This window comes from Rhododendron vialii, chromosome 6a (genome assembly GCF_030253575.1).
Source record: "Rhododendron vialii isolate Sample 1 chromosome 6a, ASM3025357v1".
Taxonomy (NCBI): domain Eukaryota; kingdom Viridiplantae; phylum Streptophyta; class Magnoliopsida; order Ericales; family Ericaceae; genus Rhododendron; species Rhododendron vialii.
In genome coordinates this window covers 39,758,002-39,772,292 of record NC_080562.1, presented here as the reverse complement: position 1 = coordinate 39,772,292, position 14,291 = coordinate 39,758,002, and the positions used below count along the sequence as shown (strand labels likewise).

The 14,291-nt window shown below is 35.6% G+C and overlaps 1 protein-coding gene across 1 annotated transcript; it reads left to right on the top strand.

Moving 5' to 3' along the window:
- Positions 1-776: 776 nt before the first annotated feature.
- LOC131328732 (uncharacterized) lies at positions 777-1,523 on the top strand. The gene has a single exon (XM_058361637.1). The coding sequence runs from the start codon at positions 777-779 to the stop codon at positions 1,521-1,523; it is 747 nt and encodes a 248-aa protein (XP_058217620.1).
- The last annotated feature ends 12,768 nt before the right edge of the window (positions 1,524-14,291 follow it).

Here is a 14,291-nt window from a genome sequence, read left to right as displayed (position 1 = left end):
AAGTAATAGTAATTGGATCTATCTTCAACGGTCTGGACCCCAACCCAAAAAAATGGTCTGGATTAATCACTCCAGCTAAGTAATTGTAATTGTTTGTTTGTTTTGTCCCTGTGTTTCTTTCCTACGGGAGTCTTCCTCACCCACCGTTCGGGGGTGTCATTTTGTGTGTGTGTGTATGTTGGTGTGTGTGGGTTGGGTTATGTGAGATGTAGTAGTTGGTATGTGGTGTTGCAAGTATATGGGTTTTGGAGGTGTAGGTCTTTGGATTGCCGACCTGCCTATTCGGTTATTTTGTCCCTCGGAAAAAATATGCCCTATATTATAGGCTCTTCGTTATCAATGAAAATCCTAAACTTTTGGAAAAAAAAAAATCACTCCAGCTGCTTCGTAGCCCAAGTGTAACTGGGGATCCAAAAAAAAAAAGGTCCCGGATAATATATTACTCATGGAATTGGAAACCACCCCAGGTGCTTCGCCCTAATGTCTATTGGATTGTGAATCTGTTAGAGAGGGGGACAACTTTATTAATATACCTTCAACAATATCATTTTGCAATTCTCCATTTCAAATGTCTCAGGATCAAAAAATAAGAATAAAAATAAAAATTCAAATGTCCCTGAAAGTATAATCCTAAATTTGTATATCTGGGGTTCACATTGAATCAGATACCTTCTTTAATTTATAAACATAATAGCATAGATTTCTTTTCTTCTTCTTCTTCTTTTTTGATCGGCTAATAGCACAAATTTCATCGTATAAAGGATCTGATTAGCAATATGAGGGGAGACGGTGGTGGATCATGGAACCTTCTGTTCAGGAGAAATATGTTTGGGCAGGAGAAGAGAGAGATGGATATCCCGAGGCAGCGACTCCAACGGGTGATGTTAAACCATTCGAAGCCTGCTGAGTTAATGTGGCGTTGGACGGGGGATGGTACTTTCTCTGTGAAATCAACGTATGGGCAATGGGAGTTGCTATACCAGTCAAACAATGCTCTCCTCGCCTCTGTTTGGAAGAACTTATGCCCTCCAAAGATGAAAATTTTTGCTTGGTTGGCTGTTAAGGAAAAAGCTATCACCAGGTCAAAACTGTTAAGTAGAAATGTGTTAAATGAGATTCATTTAGCTTTGTATCCTCTCTGTTCACTGCATCTTGAAACTCATCAGCACTTATTTCTTCATTGCCATTATTCTTGGAGTGTTTGGTCTATAATTTTGGAGTGGCGGAATATGAAATGGGTGTGCCCAGCTTCGGTCCCGGAATTAGCTAGTTGGTGGTTTGCAAGTGGCTTTTCCAATTTGGAGAAACATATTTGGAAAGCTTGTTTCTATGCAACGCCATGGTCCCTTTGGTTGGTAAGGAATGACTATGTCTTCAACTACTCATCAAAACAGGCTTTGGAACTGAGAGACATAGTTAAAACTAGGGTGGCGATGTGGATGAAGGCCAAATTCGACATTAAAGTCTACACCGTGGAAGAGTTCAAGTTATTCCTAGATGGCATCAAAAAATTGAAATTGTAATCAAGTTTTGAGGAGTGTTATCCAACTTTCGGTTGGATGCGTTTTGTATTTTTGTGGCGATCCTAAGCTCGACGAGCTAGGTTGTTATCCCTCGATGTAACCCTATCGAGTTATATAAATTGTTTCGTTTGCCGAGAAAAAAAAAAAAAAAAACTAACCTTCTGCAGTAAAAAAAATCTATCCATGTCAAGAACTGTCGCACTGGAAAAGAAATTAGTGTAATATAAATGTATCTTCTTCTTCTTTTTTGATTGGCAACCGTCATTTTATAAAAACTCGACAAATGGTAAGCCACAGAAAATTTGAGGCAAAGCATTCTTCGCCCGGCCATGCATTCGTTTTCCATTGTTACGAAAGGGAATTAAACAAAAGATTTATGAGAAACTTTTGCTCTATATTACTTCATTCCTGTTGGACAGAAAAACGCACGCGTTCATGTCAAAGAAAAATCAGTAAGCGGTTAGACCGAATAAGGATCGCAGATTGCGTAGATATTTTTGCGGGCGACGGAAAGTGATTGTGTTTCCGCGTGTGAAATTATGACAAGTGAAGAAAGGGGATTGAAGGGGTAGGTCCAACCGATCACTTTTTCTCACATTACCATCATCATGAAGCCTTATACAATGAGAAAATCCTATACACTATTATATAGTCCTGGAAAACTGGAATTTTTTTAGGGTTCCGATTGTGAGAGAGAAAAAAAAAATGGAGTAAAGCTGTGCTCAAGTACATATGGAACAAAAATGAAAAACTAAAGAGGCAAATTAAGCTTGTTGGCGATGCAACGATGAGGTCATGGTGAAGTAGTTTGTGGTAGGTGAATAGACCAATTTTTGGGTGTTTTTTTCTTTGTCCGTGTTGTTTAATAATTGGGTGGCGTCTTGCCTTCCTGGTTTTTGGGTCTTGGGTGGCTCCTGTCGTTGTGGCCTTGGGTTCATTTAATCTTTGTTTATTTCATTCAAAGATTAATTTTAAGTTTCTTAGGTTGGTGAAGATAATTTCATCACAGTCGTCTGATACATACTATATTACAAATTGAACTGAAACCTGTGAAAATTGTTTTGGCGACAAGACAGTCATATATATGAAACTTATTTAACATCGGTTACAATTCATCACGATCCAATTAGCCAAATTTTTGTATTTAATTAGAGAGGTTTTAAGAACATAAAAAAGAAGGTAATAAAATTCCTCCTTTTCCAGAGTTATATATCATAACTTTGGTTCTTATACTGGTGTTTCATTTCTCAACTCCTAAGTTAGAGTAGATTAAGTTTCTTCCAGGTTCTAAGAAAAAAGAATTCTTATGAGAACGATCACGCGAATTTTCTTTTTGAACTTCCACGTTTTCTATCTTTTGTACAGCCAAAAGTTGAAGAAATTATACGATCGATATCTTGCAATCCCGGTCCATTTGAAAACATATATATCGACTATTTGATAGATTTTCCAAATAGGTAGAGTGCTCTAATCAATGGTTAACATGGGTTAGCAATATTGCGCATGGCGGAGTGGATAATTCTTCGTTTCGTCACCATGATGGCGGACATTTGGAAGGAACAAGGAAAATTATAAGGAGATAGAAGGGTAAGCTCACCACCCAAGTTAGGGACCCAACAGGATACAGATTGACACCACCCAAAGATTAAATGAGGAATACATAACTCGATACACTCGTCACTCGAAGGAATCGATCTAAGAGAAAAGTGAAAACGAGAAGATAAGCCAAAGGATTTCTCAAAACTCCTCATCTCATTCATAGCAATGGATTATATAACATTTGTTGGAACATCTCTCCAAACATAGAAAACCTAAACTTAGATTTTCTAGACTAGAACTTAATAAAAATAAAGATGGTTAACAACTAAAGACTAGAAAGATCAACTGCTTAAGAACTTAAATAGACTCTTCAAATAGTAATTGATAATTTGGAAAATGTAGACTGCATGTGAAGCTACTGAATCACCACCATTATTCTCCTGCGTCGTATGCCACTTAAGTTTTTATCTACTGCAGCCAAAAAAAAAATGGAAAATCGTGTTTCGTTAAAACATTTATTTGAAGGTAAATAATTTTGATTGCTTACCAGTACTAAAAAACGGGTTACGATAAGTATTAGGAGCAAATCATTGATGACCAGAGGAATTAATAAATTGATTAGGTCAATCCAATTAATCCATTGTCAACGCCACCTGATGGAGTCGAGACCATATTAGTGGACGTGACGCATGGCCACTGCCAAGTCAAATTCATGTTTACTTGTCATCCCCAACATTCAAGTCAAATATGCATTTTAAATATAAGTCAACTGGGAGAGAGAGAGAGAGAGAGAGAGAGAGAGAGAGAGAGAGAGAGAGAGAGAGAGAGAGAGAGAGAGTCGTGCAAGAAATTATCGCCCTAAACAGATTACACATGCAACCCTGTCGAGGCCTACGAAAGAGTCTTACCACTAACTTAAAGTGAAAAAAAAATATCCCCATGAGAGCATTTGGAGCGATTTGCTTTTAGAAACACGTTGAGGACTTGTTTGGCCGCTCCAAGTTTTTGCATTTTGGTCGTATGGTTTGGTGTTTGAGAGCAACTTTAAAATGCGTTCTGTCAAAATGCATTTTTAACTGGTAAATGCATAATCGAAAAATCAGGTCTAGCTAGATGAACATTCTTGAATCTGATTGTGCTTTCCTCCCCAAAAAATTTTCTGCATATATTGTCAAAACACTTTTACAGATTTTTATTAAAACAAAAATCTCATAATCTACAACCAACAATCATAAAAATAATTGGCCCAAAGACCCCCTCGTAAGGATGACTATTAACTCAAAAACTGTTATCGTTTTCTTCGATCATTAATTGTCGTGAGTAGTTTTCATAGAGATCTTGTGATTAAAAAAAATTACTTGATCGATTGGCCTAACAAAGTTCCTTGTTTTTTTCTTTTCTTTTCTTTTTTTTTTAATTTTACAAATGCAAATTGAATAGAAAATGAATTTTTATGTCCAAAGGATATGTAATAGAGCACCTTATATATAGGGCATGCATTATTTATGTCTTATTCTACTCTTATTTCATGTCGTTGGATTCTTAGAGAAATTGCAATGTCATATTTGCACAAACCTATTCGTAGATCTTACTAGAATGCCAAAAACTATGGTTGTTTATTTATTATTGTGTGATCTAATAATGCAATTAATAATTTGATTTGGATTCATCTAAGCATAACCCATATATAGCTAAGCTAGCTCACTTTCTAAAAGCTCCCAAATAATTGATGATTTTGCTGCTACTATATATTTTGTCCGGTTCAACATAGTGGAACTCTTAGTTGTTTTGAGGGAAGGACAATAATGTATATATGTATCCACGCATAAAAGGTGGTCTTAACCAAGATATGTTTTCTTATTAATCTTGTATTTCACTTTTAATATTTAATATAGTTAAACTTTATTCAAATTGGGCCACTACTACTAGAACTATATATGCATCAACACCTACCTACCTCGATCGAAAGCTTTGGAATGTACAATAGTAACTGCAAGTTGGGAACCAGCTCCGGTACAAGATGATGGATCGGAAGCCAAATTCCTATCGGGAATTGCACGAGGGTTGAGTTACTATTTCATGATAGTGCGAACTATATATTTTTATCCTTTCTACAAATGCGAAGTGCAAATGACGCAATCATCCAAAAAAAGAAAAAGAAATTAATTACCCAGTTCACGAGGTTCACACTGGTACTGATAAATTATACTTCTTGATCCATGGGAAGAAAAAATAAACTGATTTTTGTGGGTGAAACCTCTAGACAAAAGTAGGAAAATATCAAATATCAAAGACATATATTATACACTAATATGCAGACCACTGAAATTGGCGGTCACCGTCCAACGTCGGTCAAACACCCAAATGATTGCATGCAGTTGACTAATCTTAGATGGTTAGAATGTATTGACTTATGGGATGGTCTTGATCCTTTCACTACTCCCAAGATTCAATCACATCGAATTAGATCACCCGGGTCTGATTTTGACTTTTGTGAAATGGAGATTAGACTCCCATTTTAGTAGCTAATCTAGTTAAAGTGGACCCTTTAATCACCATTCACAAATTACAGAGAAAGGGAGAGAGAGAGAGAGAGATTTTCATGTGTTTGGTGAATGTCCTAACAAGTAAACCTAGTCATGATTAATGTTGTCTGGGGCGGCTTTTACGCGGTGCGTGTTTTACTCTAGTTCCTGTTTGACTCCAGAGGTGGCTGGCAAGTAGTAGTATAATGTGGATTAATAAAAAAAAAAATGGTAAAACCCTGGCCATAGAATGTGACCCTTGGACCCCATGTCGTCAGCTACGACTGTTTCATCTCTCTCTCTCTCTCTCTCTCTCTCTCTCCAAATAGATGCAATCAGTGAGTGTTGAAACCTTATGGTAAGGTTTTTCGAGCTTGTCAGTTTGCACAGCTCAAGCTGACCTCAGTGTGACATCATTTTCAACTTGACATAAGATATTTCTCTCTCTTCAAAAAAAGTGCTAATCAACCGCTTACTAGCTATGGTTACTGGCACTTTAAAATTGTTCGGTTTAGATTTTGAGGAAAATTTTTAAATATACTTAAATGGAGAGATGGAGTAAATGGAGGGATAGTTTAAAACAAAATTATTAAAAACTGTGCTGAGAGAGAGCTAGGGTGTGGTTTTGAAAATCAAAGCGAACAAACATGCATGTCCTAATTAACTGTGAAATTACACTTCACAATTACTTCATGGTAAATGACTGCGGCATGATAGTATTTGTTTGGTACATGAATGTATATGTTGATCCGCGAAGTCATATATATATATATACACACACAGTCAGTCTCAAATGAGGGAATCCTTATTTTAGTTAAAATGCGGACCTCCTCATTTCTTTCAGTTTCCGATCGAATTTCGATGATCCGAGCAGCTCAATCTGTTCAAAACGTGACCGCGAGAAATCAGAAAAAAAATGAACGGGAAGGGTTTCATTCGAGCAGTTTTTGTTTGAATCGTTCGATAAAAAATAAACAAAAACTGCTCAGATGAAGCCCTTCCCGGTCATTTTTTTTTGTTGATTTCGCGCAGGTATTCTTAAAATCACGTTCTGAATACATTGAGCGGCTCGGATCATCGAAATTCAATCGGAAAGGGAGGTCCGCATTTTATTCAAATGAGGAGGTTAAAATAAAGACCTCTCTATTTCTCCCATTTCTCGTTCGAAATTTGTTGATCCGAGCCGCTCAATGTGTTCAGAATGTAATTTTAAGAGTTCTCATGTGGAATCAGCAAAAAAAATGACCGGGAAGAGCTTCATCCGAGCAATTTTTATTTGAACCGTTCGATAAAAAAATAAACAAAAACTGCTCGAATAAAGCCTTACCGGTCATTTTTTTTCCTGATTTCTCGCGGGTACCTTTAAAATCACGTTCTGAACACATTGAGCGGCTTGGATCCTCGAAATTCTATCGGAAAAGGGAGGTCCTTATTTTATTAAGTTAAGGTGGTCTTTAGAAAAATGGGACTCATTATATATATATAATAGTGTTTGCTCGTGCCTACGGCACTACGCACCTCGGTAGTGCGTGTGCATGGGCATTTTTGTAATATATTTTTTTTATGCCAATGCCAGAAGCCGAGCGGTGGGTAAAAAGAACTGATGGCATTTTCGTAATATATTTGTAAGAGTGTGGGTGTTTTCTTAAGAGAGTTGGAGAGCACACATCAGCCCTTGAATCAAATGAATCTCAACCTTCTTTCAATTTGTGTTTGTGTGGTCTCTACACCCTTGTATTTTATTAGGTATACATATTTGTTAGGAAATATTGCGCTCAGTCATCTGAAGAAGACCTTACACACATGTCAGGTTCGAAAGCTAAGATTTCATAGCATGCTACAATTATGGCTCGAAAAGAACTCGTCTTTATTCTTGGTCTAATCCCCTGCAGGAAATATCAAACTGAATACGGATGGATGCTAGTATGAATCGAATGGAATATGAGGGTTTGGAAGATTATTCAGAAATCATATGGGAGATTGGATCATGGGATACTATGGCAAGCGAAGCTTTCATTCAAGCTTGGAGGCAGAGCTATGGAGTATATACAAGGGACTGGAAGTCATACTAGAAAGGAAGCTGGAAAATGTGAAGATTGAATCCAACTCTCTTGTAGCCTCACCACGGAAGGAAACCCAGGCAACCACCCCCAGAGTGTGCTGATCAATGAAATCCATGTCCTACTGACTCAGACTAACACTACGATTGGGCATATTTCTCGTTCGGCCAATCAATGCGCCAACCACTTTGCCAAGATGGGAGCAGAACGCACAGAAGACCTCGTGTTTGTTATAGACATGCCTATCGCGATGAGGGAGTTTGTAATTAGAGATAGCCTGAATATCAGGCAAGTGCTTGACTAGGTTGCGAGCTCTTGTGCTCTAGTATCCAAAACTCTGGTTGTACTCTTAATGTGGTAATAAATTTTCCGTTTGACCAAAAAAAGAAGAAGAAACATTTAGTAACAAATATCAAAAATACTTGCATTGAACCAACCAGCTGCATGTAGGTGTTACATGCATGAAAATTAAATATCAATGAAAGACACCGTGAAATGAATAAATTAATACCCACATAATCGCTTCTTATGGGGTAGATAATCTTGTCACTTAGAGCCATTCAACATAACTTCCTGCTGCATATATATTGCTACTGCTACTGCTATTCGAAATTCTTCTATATAGTTTACCAATTACTGGTAATGTCCATGAGATTTCTATTTAAAGTAAGAAGATTATGCCAATTGCTGTCCATCAGACAGTGGATAATGCAAATACGCAAAACAAGTTAGTATAGTTTTGATACAGATAAGGCGGATATATCAATACAAAGTCACTGACATTAATTTATGTAACTTTTACAGTGATTAATACATTTTTTTCACCATTTTGAGGACATCTTATCGGGCTAGTTTTTAATGTCCTTTTCTTTATTTTTTTAGTTTCCTTTTTGAATGAGGACCTAACTTGTGGTTTTTTGAATAATTTTTGGATTTAAAATTGGTTTGGAATTTTTCAGTCGATAATGATGCAATGAATGGTGGGTTTTTTTTGTCTTTTTTTTTTTTTTTTTATAAAACACAAAAGGAATGAATGTGTTATATGAGGGGAGGGAGTATACTCCCAGAGTATTGAATAATTTTCCCTTTTTCATCAAGCCACTATCTTCTATCATTAATTTTCTAGTAAATTGAGAATCTAATCTTTGGTTTTCCTGGTTGAAATTAATGATTGCATGTACAAATCCTTATTTTTAGATCGCATGAGTGATACTTATTGAAGTAATTAATTGCTCCAATCAATATTGAAAGTTGGATCCATTTGTTTCGATAGAAATTCAAGTACTAGAAGCAACTCACTCATTCTTATGGTAAAATTATTATTAGACTTATGGTCCCAATAAGGGTAAGACCTTCCTAAGTACAAGTACCTAATTTAGAGGAAACATATCATATTTATTGGAGAAAACAAGCCACTGCAAAGCAATTGTCCAAATTCTCAAATGCTCTGATATATAAAAACTCAAATGCTTGATACACAATTTTAATCGTGCAGTTTTTTAATCCATCGGAAGAAATGAAATAAGCGCATCTCCAGCCCTTATCCAAACCCTAACTCAGATTCAAAATATGAGTAAAACTCCTAAAAGTCAGTTTCAATCCTTTACCAGAACTCATACCCATGGGAATATACTCAATTTTTTTCACCAAATTAAGGGAGACTCAAACCCAATTCCAAATTTTGAACGGGTGCTTTGTAGTGATGCTCGTCGCTAGAAGGAGTTTGTTCATCATTGTTAGCAACTTCTGTAGGGTAGCGAATCTAGATTGAGAAGCTACCAAAAGCCGCCGATTATATTTTGTGGTGGTGTGGTGGTTGGAGAGAGAGAGAGAGAGCCGAGTTGTTACAGTTTTGACGGCGGTGGACGACGGTTATACCAAATTGAGCTTCAAGCCTTCAACTCAAATATTTACCCAAATTTAAGTAAAATATTCCGTTAGGGCTGAAGATGTGAGGATTGAATTTGGGGGAAAAAATGAAAGATTAAAATAAGTAAAATGACCATTATCTAGTCTTTTTGTTGTTGTTGTTGTTGTTTTTTTTTTGCAAAGAGCATTTTCTAGTCTAGTAGGTTCACACTACAAGAAAATTTGCATTGGGTGACGACTGAAAATCGTTACAAATTGCATATTTTTCGTCACAAATAATATAGGTGATGAAAAAAAAATTGTCGACTAAAAGTTGTCGAGGATTCCTACCTGGTGACGAAATCTATTTTTCGTCACCTATATTGCCTTTTGATGACGAAATATTTTGTCATCAATTATTCCTTTTGGTGACGAAAAAATTCGTCACCTATGGGTCACATCAATTTTCGTCACTAATATAAAAAATCGGTGACGAAATTTTTCGTTGCAAAAGATGTTTTCATATGGAAAAAAAATCCTTCTTTCTTGCTCCTACTGGGTTTCGAACTTGAGTCACTTGAATTTTTTGCGCAAACTCTGACCAACTGCACCGCACACACTTTTCAATAAATATTTGAAATATCTAATATATAACATATATGTTTAACATGAAAATATATTTCGAATGTAATGTTAAACTTTTAAACATTAAAATTAGCAATTTTGATAAACATAAAAGTTGTAGACAATTGAGTTATTGTTCAAACCCAATTTGAATTATCTCAATCGGAATTTTTAGTAAAGAGTTATGTCCGAAATACATTTAGTGACAAAGCGCAATTCATAAATTTCGTCACGAAAGGTACCCTGCTGACGAAATATATTTTTCATCGCTGAAAGTGTTAAAATAGTGACAAAATTATTTTTCGTCACCAAAGTTAAGCATTTGGTAACAAAAAAAATATTTTGTTACAAATTGGTCTCATTTGGCAACAAAATATATTTTTTGTCACCAAATGATTATCTTTGGCGACGAAAAATAACTTCGTAACCTTTATTAAGCTTTCGACGACAAAAAATATATTTCGTCACCAAATGAGAACCTTTTAAAACAGTGACGAATTTATTTTTTCGTCACCAAATATACTCATTTAGTGACGAAATTAAATTTCGTTGCTACTTTTTCATCACTAATTTTCATTTTTCTTGTAGTGTCACTTCGAAAAACAGTTATGCTAGAATCTCAAACATTTGTACACACAAATAAAAAAACTCTCACTCACACCGAATTTGGCACCCGTGCACAACGCACAAACATTGTGTGTGGACCCCATACTCAATGTGAATGAGTTTGTCTATTTTTACGCTTCACTTTCGTACGCAGACATTTTACTTTATACATAAAATTATTAGTAATTTCATGTGTTAAAAGTGAAACGTCAAAATCAATAAATATCCTAAAAAAAAGAATCTAGGAGGTGAAAAACAAGTACTAATACCAACGCATTTGGTACGTCAGATTGAAATGATGAGATTATCGGGGCTCTGACTCATAGGATAGTGGGACCCAGTGAACCGCACGCGAGCATGCCGCGTGGACCCCACTCAGTTGACTATTGTCTTTTTATGCTTTTTGTTTTGTTTACTACTATTATTCATCACAACACAACAGACAAAATCGAAAGGTCAATATTTTTATGACGCCTACTGATGGAGACTTTGAGTCCTCCTCCTCCCTCCTCCCTCCTCCCGTCCCCCGCCGCCTTCTTCCACCCCAAATCCCCACTTTTTTCTCCCTCGCTTTTCTTTTCATCTTCAATCCTAGCTATCAAACTGTTGTTGAAGAAAAATATTGACCGTTTAAGAAACAATTTTCCACCAACATAAAAAAACTTGTGCCTCTATTTGGCTTCAATTTTGTAAAAAAATTCAATCGTATTTTCTAAATTAAAGAAGTTACATGTGGCGTTTCAGCTGTTTGACGATTGGGGTCTTGTTTAGGGTCTGGGTTTCGCTTAGGTTTTTTGGCTGTTTTATGTTGGGTTTTTTGGTATTCAAGTTGGTGTCTTACTTTTTTTGGGCTGTAATCATTTATAAAGATTAATAAGTTCTCTTTGCTTAATTAGCATAAAAAATAAATAAAGAAGTTACTATACTTCATTTATGATTTCCAATAAATTTTTTCTTGATAATTTACCGTAGAAGAACTCATTTTCGAGAAAATTATATCTCTGATCTCTGATTTTCTTTTTTGTCTAAATATAATTTTCAGTAACTTATGCAGGGCTAATTCTGAAACGCAAGCATGATATGTATGTAGTAGTTAATTTTATTTTTTCAAGCTTCCAACGTGAGGTCGGTTTCTGTTTGATTAGGGTTTTGTCTTTGAAGATTTATTTTTTCGAGTGTGACTTATTGGAAATAATTTCTTTTTCTCTATTAACTGAACTACAGACATAGACAATCCTAAGCTAATTTTGAGGTATGAATTTTAATTGGAAAACCAATGATATGCCTGGTCGTAAGGGATCAGGTCACCGCCAAAACCCTCCAGACTTCAAATTCTTCAACCCCATTATGGGCTCACAACAATGATCCAAATCGTTCATCCCTTACTTCTTGATGATAACAAATGCAAAAAAAAAAAAAAAATCAGCTCAATATGTCATTGACGAGTACATAAGCAAATTGTATAAAATGTGGCATTCAAGTTTAAAATTGCGTGAACTGTCCATTTTATACAATCTGTTTATGTATTTACTGATAATCGATTAAGTTGATTTTCTACACATAAGTTGTTCTTTAACAAGAACTACGGGATGAACTGTTTAGATCATGGTTGTGGGCTCACTATGGGGCCCAAAAATTTGAGTTTGGAGTAGTTTGTTGGATAAGGAACCGCAGGAGGTGCCGATCGAGGCATCAAAGATTTGTGTAGAGAGAGAGAGGGAGAGAGAGAGAGAGAGAGAGAGAGAGAAATTTGTGTGATGTTATAATTAAGATCATACTCCTACTACTAGTTTAAATGGTGGTTGACCATATGATCAGTAAAATGGGGTTTGTTTTGTTGTTTAGCAGATAATGTTAGTCTTGAAAACGCAATCATAGAGATTTTAAGTCTATGAGCTCTTAAGTTCGAAAGCTGATTAACTACATTATATATGACTTGTAATCATTTGTTCTTGACACGACTTAATTGAAGAAATAGTTTTTCCACACACTGAAATTCTTATGGAAAGTTAGCAAGATTCACCTACCTTAATTATACTGAATTAGCACTTGGAAAACTAACATATACACAACTATCAATGTTAATTTTATGGTAGTGGTCCTTCTAATGGGGGTTGTTAATTACCAGGGACAAGTACTTGCAGTTTTTTTCACTTCCAAATTTGGCATGGAATCCGACTAGCTAGGGTACAGAAATGGCTTCGACCCTATGTAGATGGAGACTCGCCTCGGATCCCATACAGAGGACCGAAATCGTTTATTTTGTAGAGAATAATTTTTAACCTACTCTGTTTTAAATAACTCAATCAGATTTTAGTAAGTGCTTGATCAATTCGTCCAGTTTTTGGTCCAAAATTCTAGATTGTGAATTCTGAACAAAAAATTGTAAGAATTGATCAAACACTTACCGATATCTAATTGAACTCATAGCAGGTCTCGTACCATCCATTCTTAATCTTGTCAAAACCGTCATGGCCTCAAAATGAGCATTTCGGACTTGATGGGCCCCACATGAGCGGTCGATACATTTTGGACATGTACCCGTAGTATTGTTCTTGGACATCTGCTCCTGTTTAAGGTTGTAGGTTCAAATTAGAAGACCAAGGTTCAGCAAGCAAGGTACATGAGGCTTCCCAAATTAAAAGCAATCGAAAGCAACAATTTGGTATACAAAGAACAATGTAATTTATTTGAGTGTGGTCTGCACCACATCAAAATTGAATATGTACTAATAATTATCATGATATTTTTATGGATAAAGCCAAAATATAAAATTGGGTTTTGCAATCTACCAACCAAGTGTGATTAAATTTATATAGGCAAAAGAATCCATCTTCCCTACAATCTAAAAAGGAACTGCAAAAAGCGGTCCGTGCAATCGGAAATTGGTTTTAATGGTATGAATTTGTTAACAAATTCTTACAGGTACAAATGAATGATATCTTAGGGTAAGAATCTTTCACAAACCTAACCCATTAATTGTCCAATTGGACAGTCAAGATGCAGCTCCTTGCGTCCCTATTTAATAGTAGTCTCTTCCGTCCTTGATGGAAGCTTCCTCTGTCCTTATTTAATAGTTTCTCGTTCTATTCTAACCGGATAAAACTAACTAGTTATATTTTTAAATTAGTAATAAATTTTATATGCAATATAAATTTTATGTGATAGATCTCATTTAGTTTTATAAAATAATATTTTTAAAATCGCATAAACTTTATAAATTATGAGATATAATCAATTGAAAAGTAGTTCAAACTCTCAAAACAGACTATTAAATGGGAACGGAGGAAGTAATTAAGATCAATCAGGGACAAATACCAATCGGAAGAAAACAAGAAGAAGAAGAAAAGAAAGAAAACTATCATGGTCCCGTGGAAAAAGAAAATCAATATATTTATCTATTTTAATTTACTGGGTTAACCAAGGGACAGGATTTGATATCAATAAGACCTTTCATTTGAGTAATCAAATCAGTACATGACTATACCACCCCTGGGAAAAAGTCAACGAAATTCTGGTTCTTACTTTGGTATAAATAGCGAGATGCAGCGAATCGTTTTCATCAC

Excerpts from the sequence above, each read along its gene's own strand:
- LOC131328732 (XM_058361637.1), top strand. The coding sequence starts at position 777 with ATGAGGGGAGACGGTGGTGGATCATGGAACCTTCTGTTCAGGAGAAAT.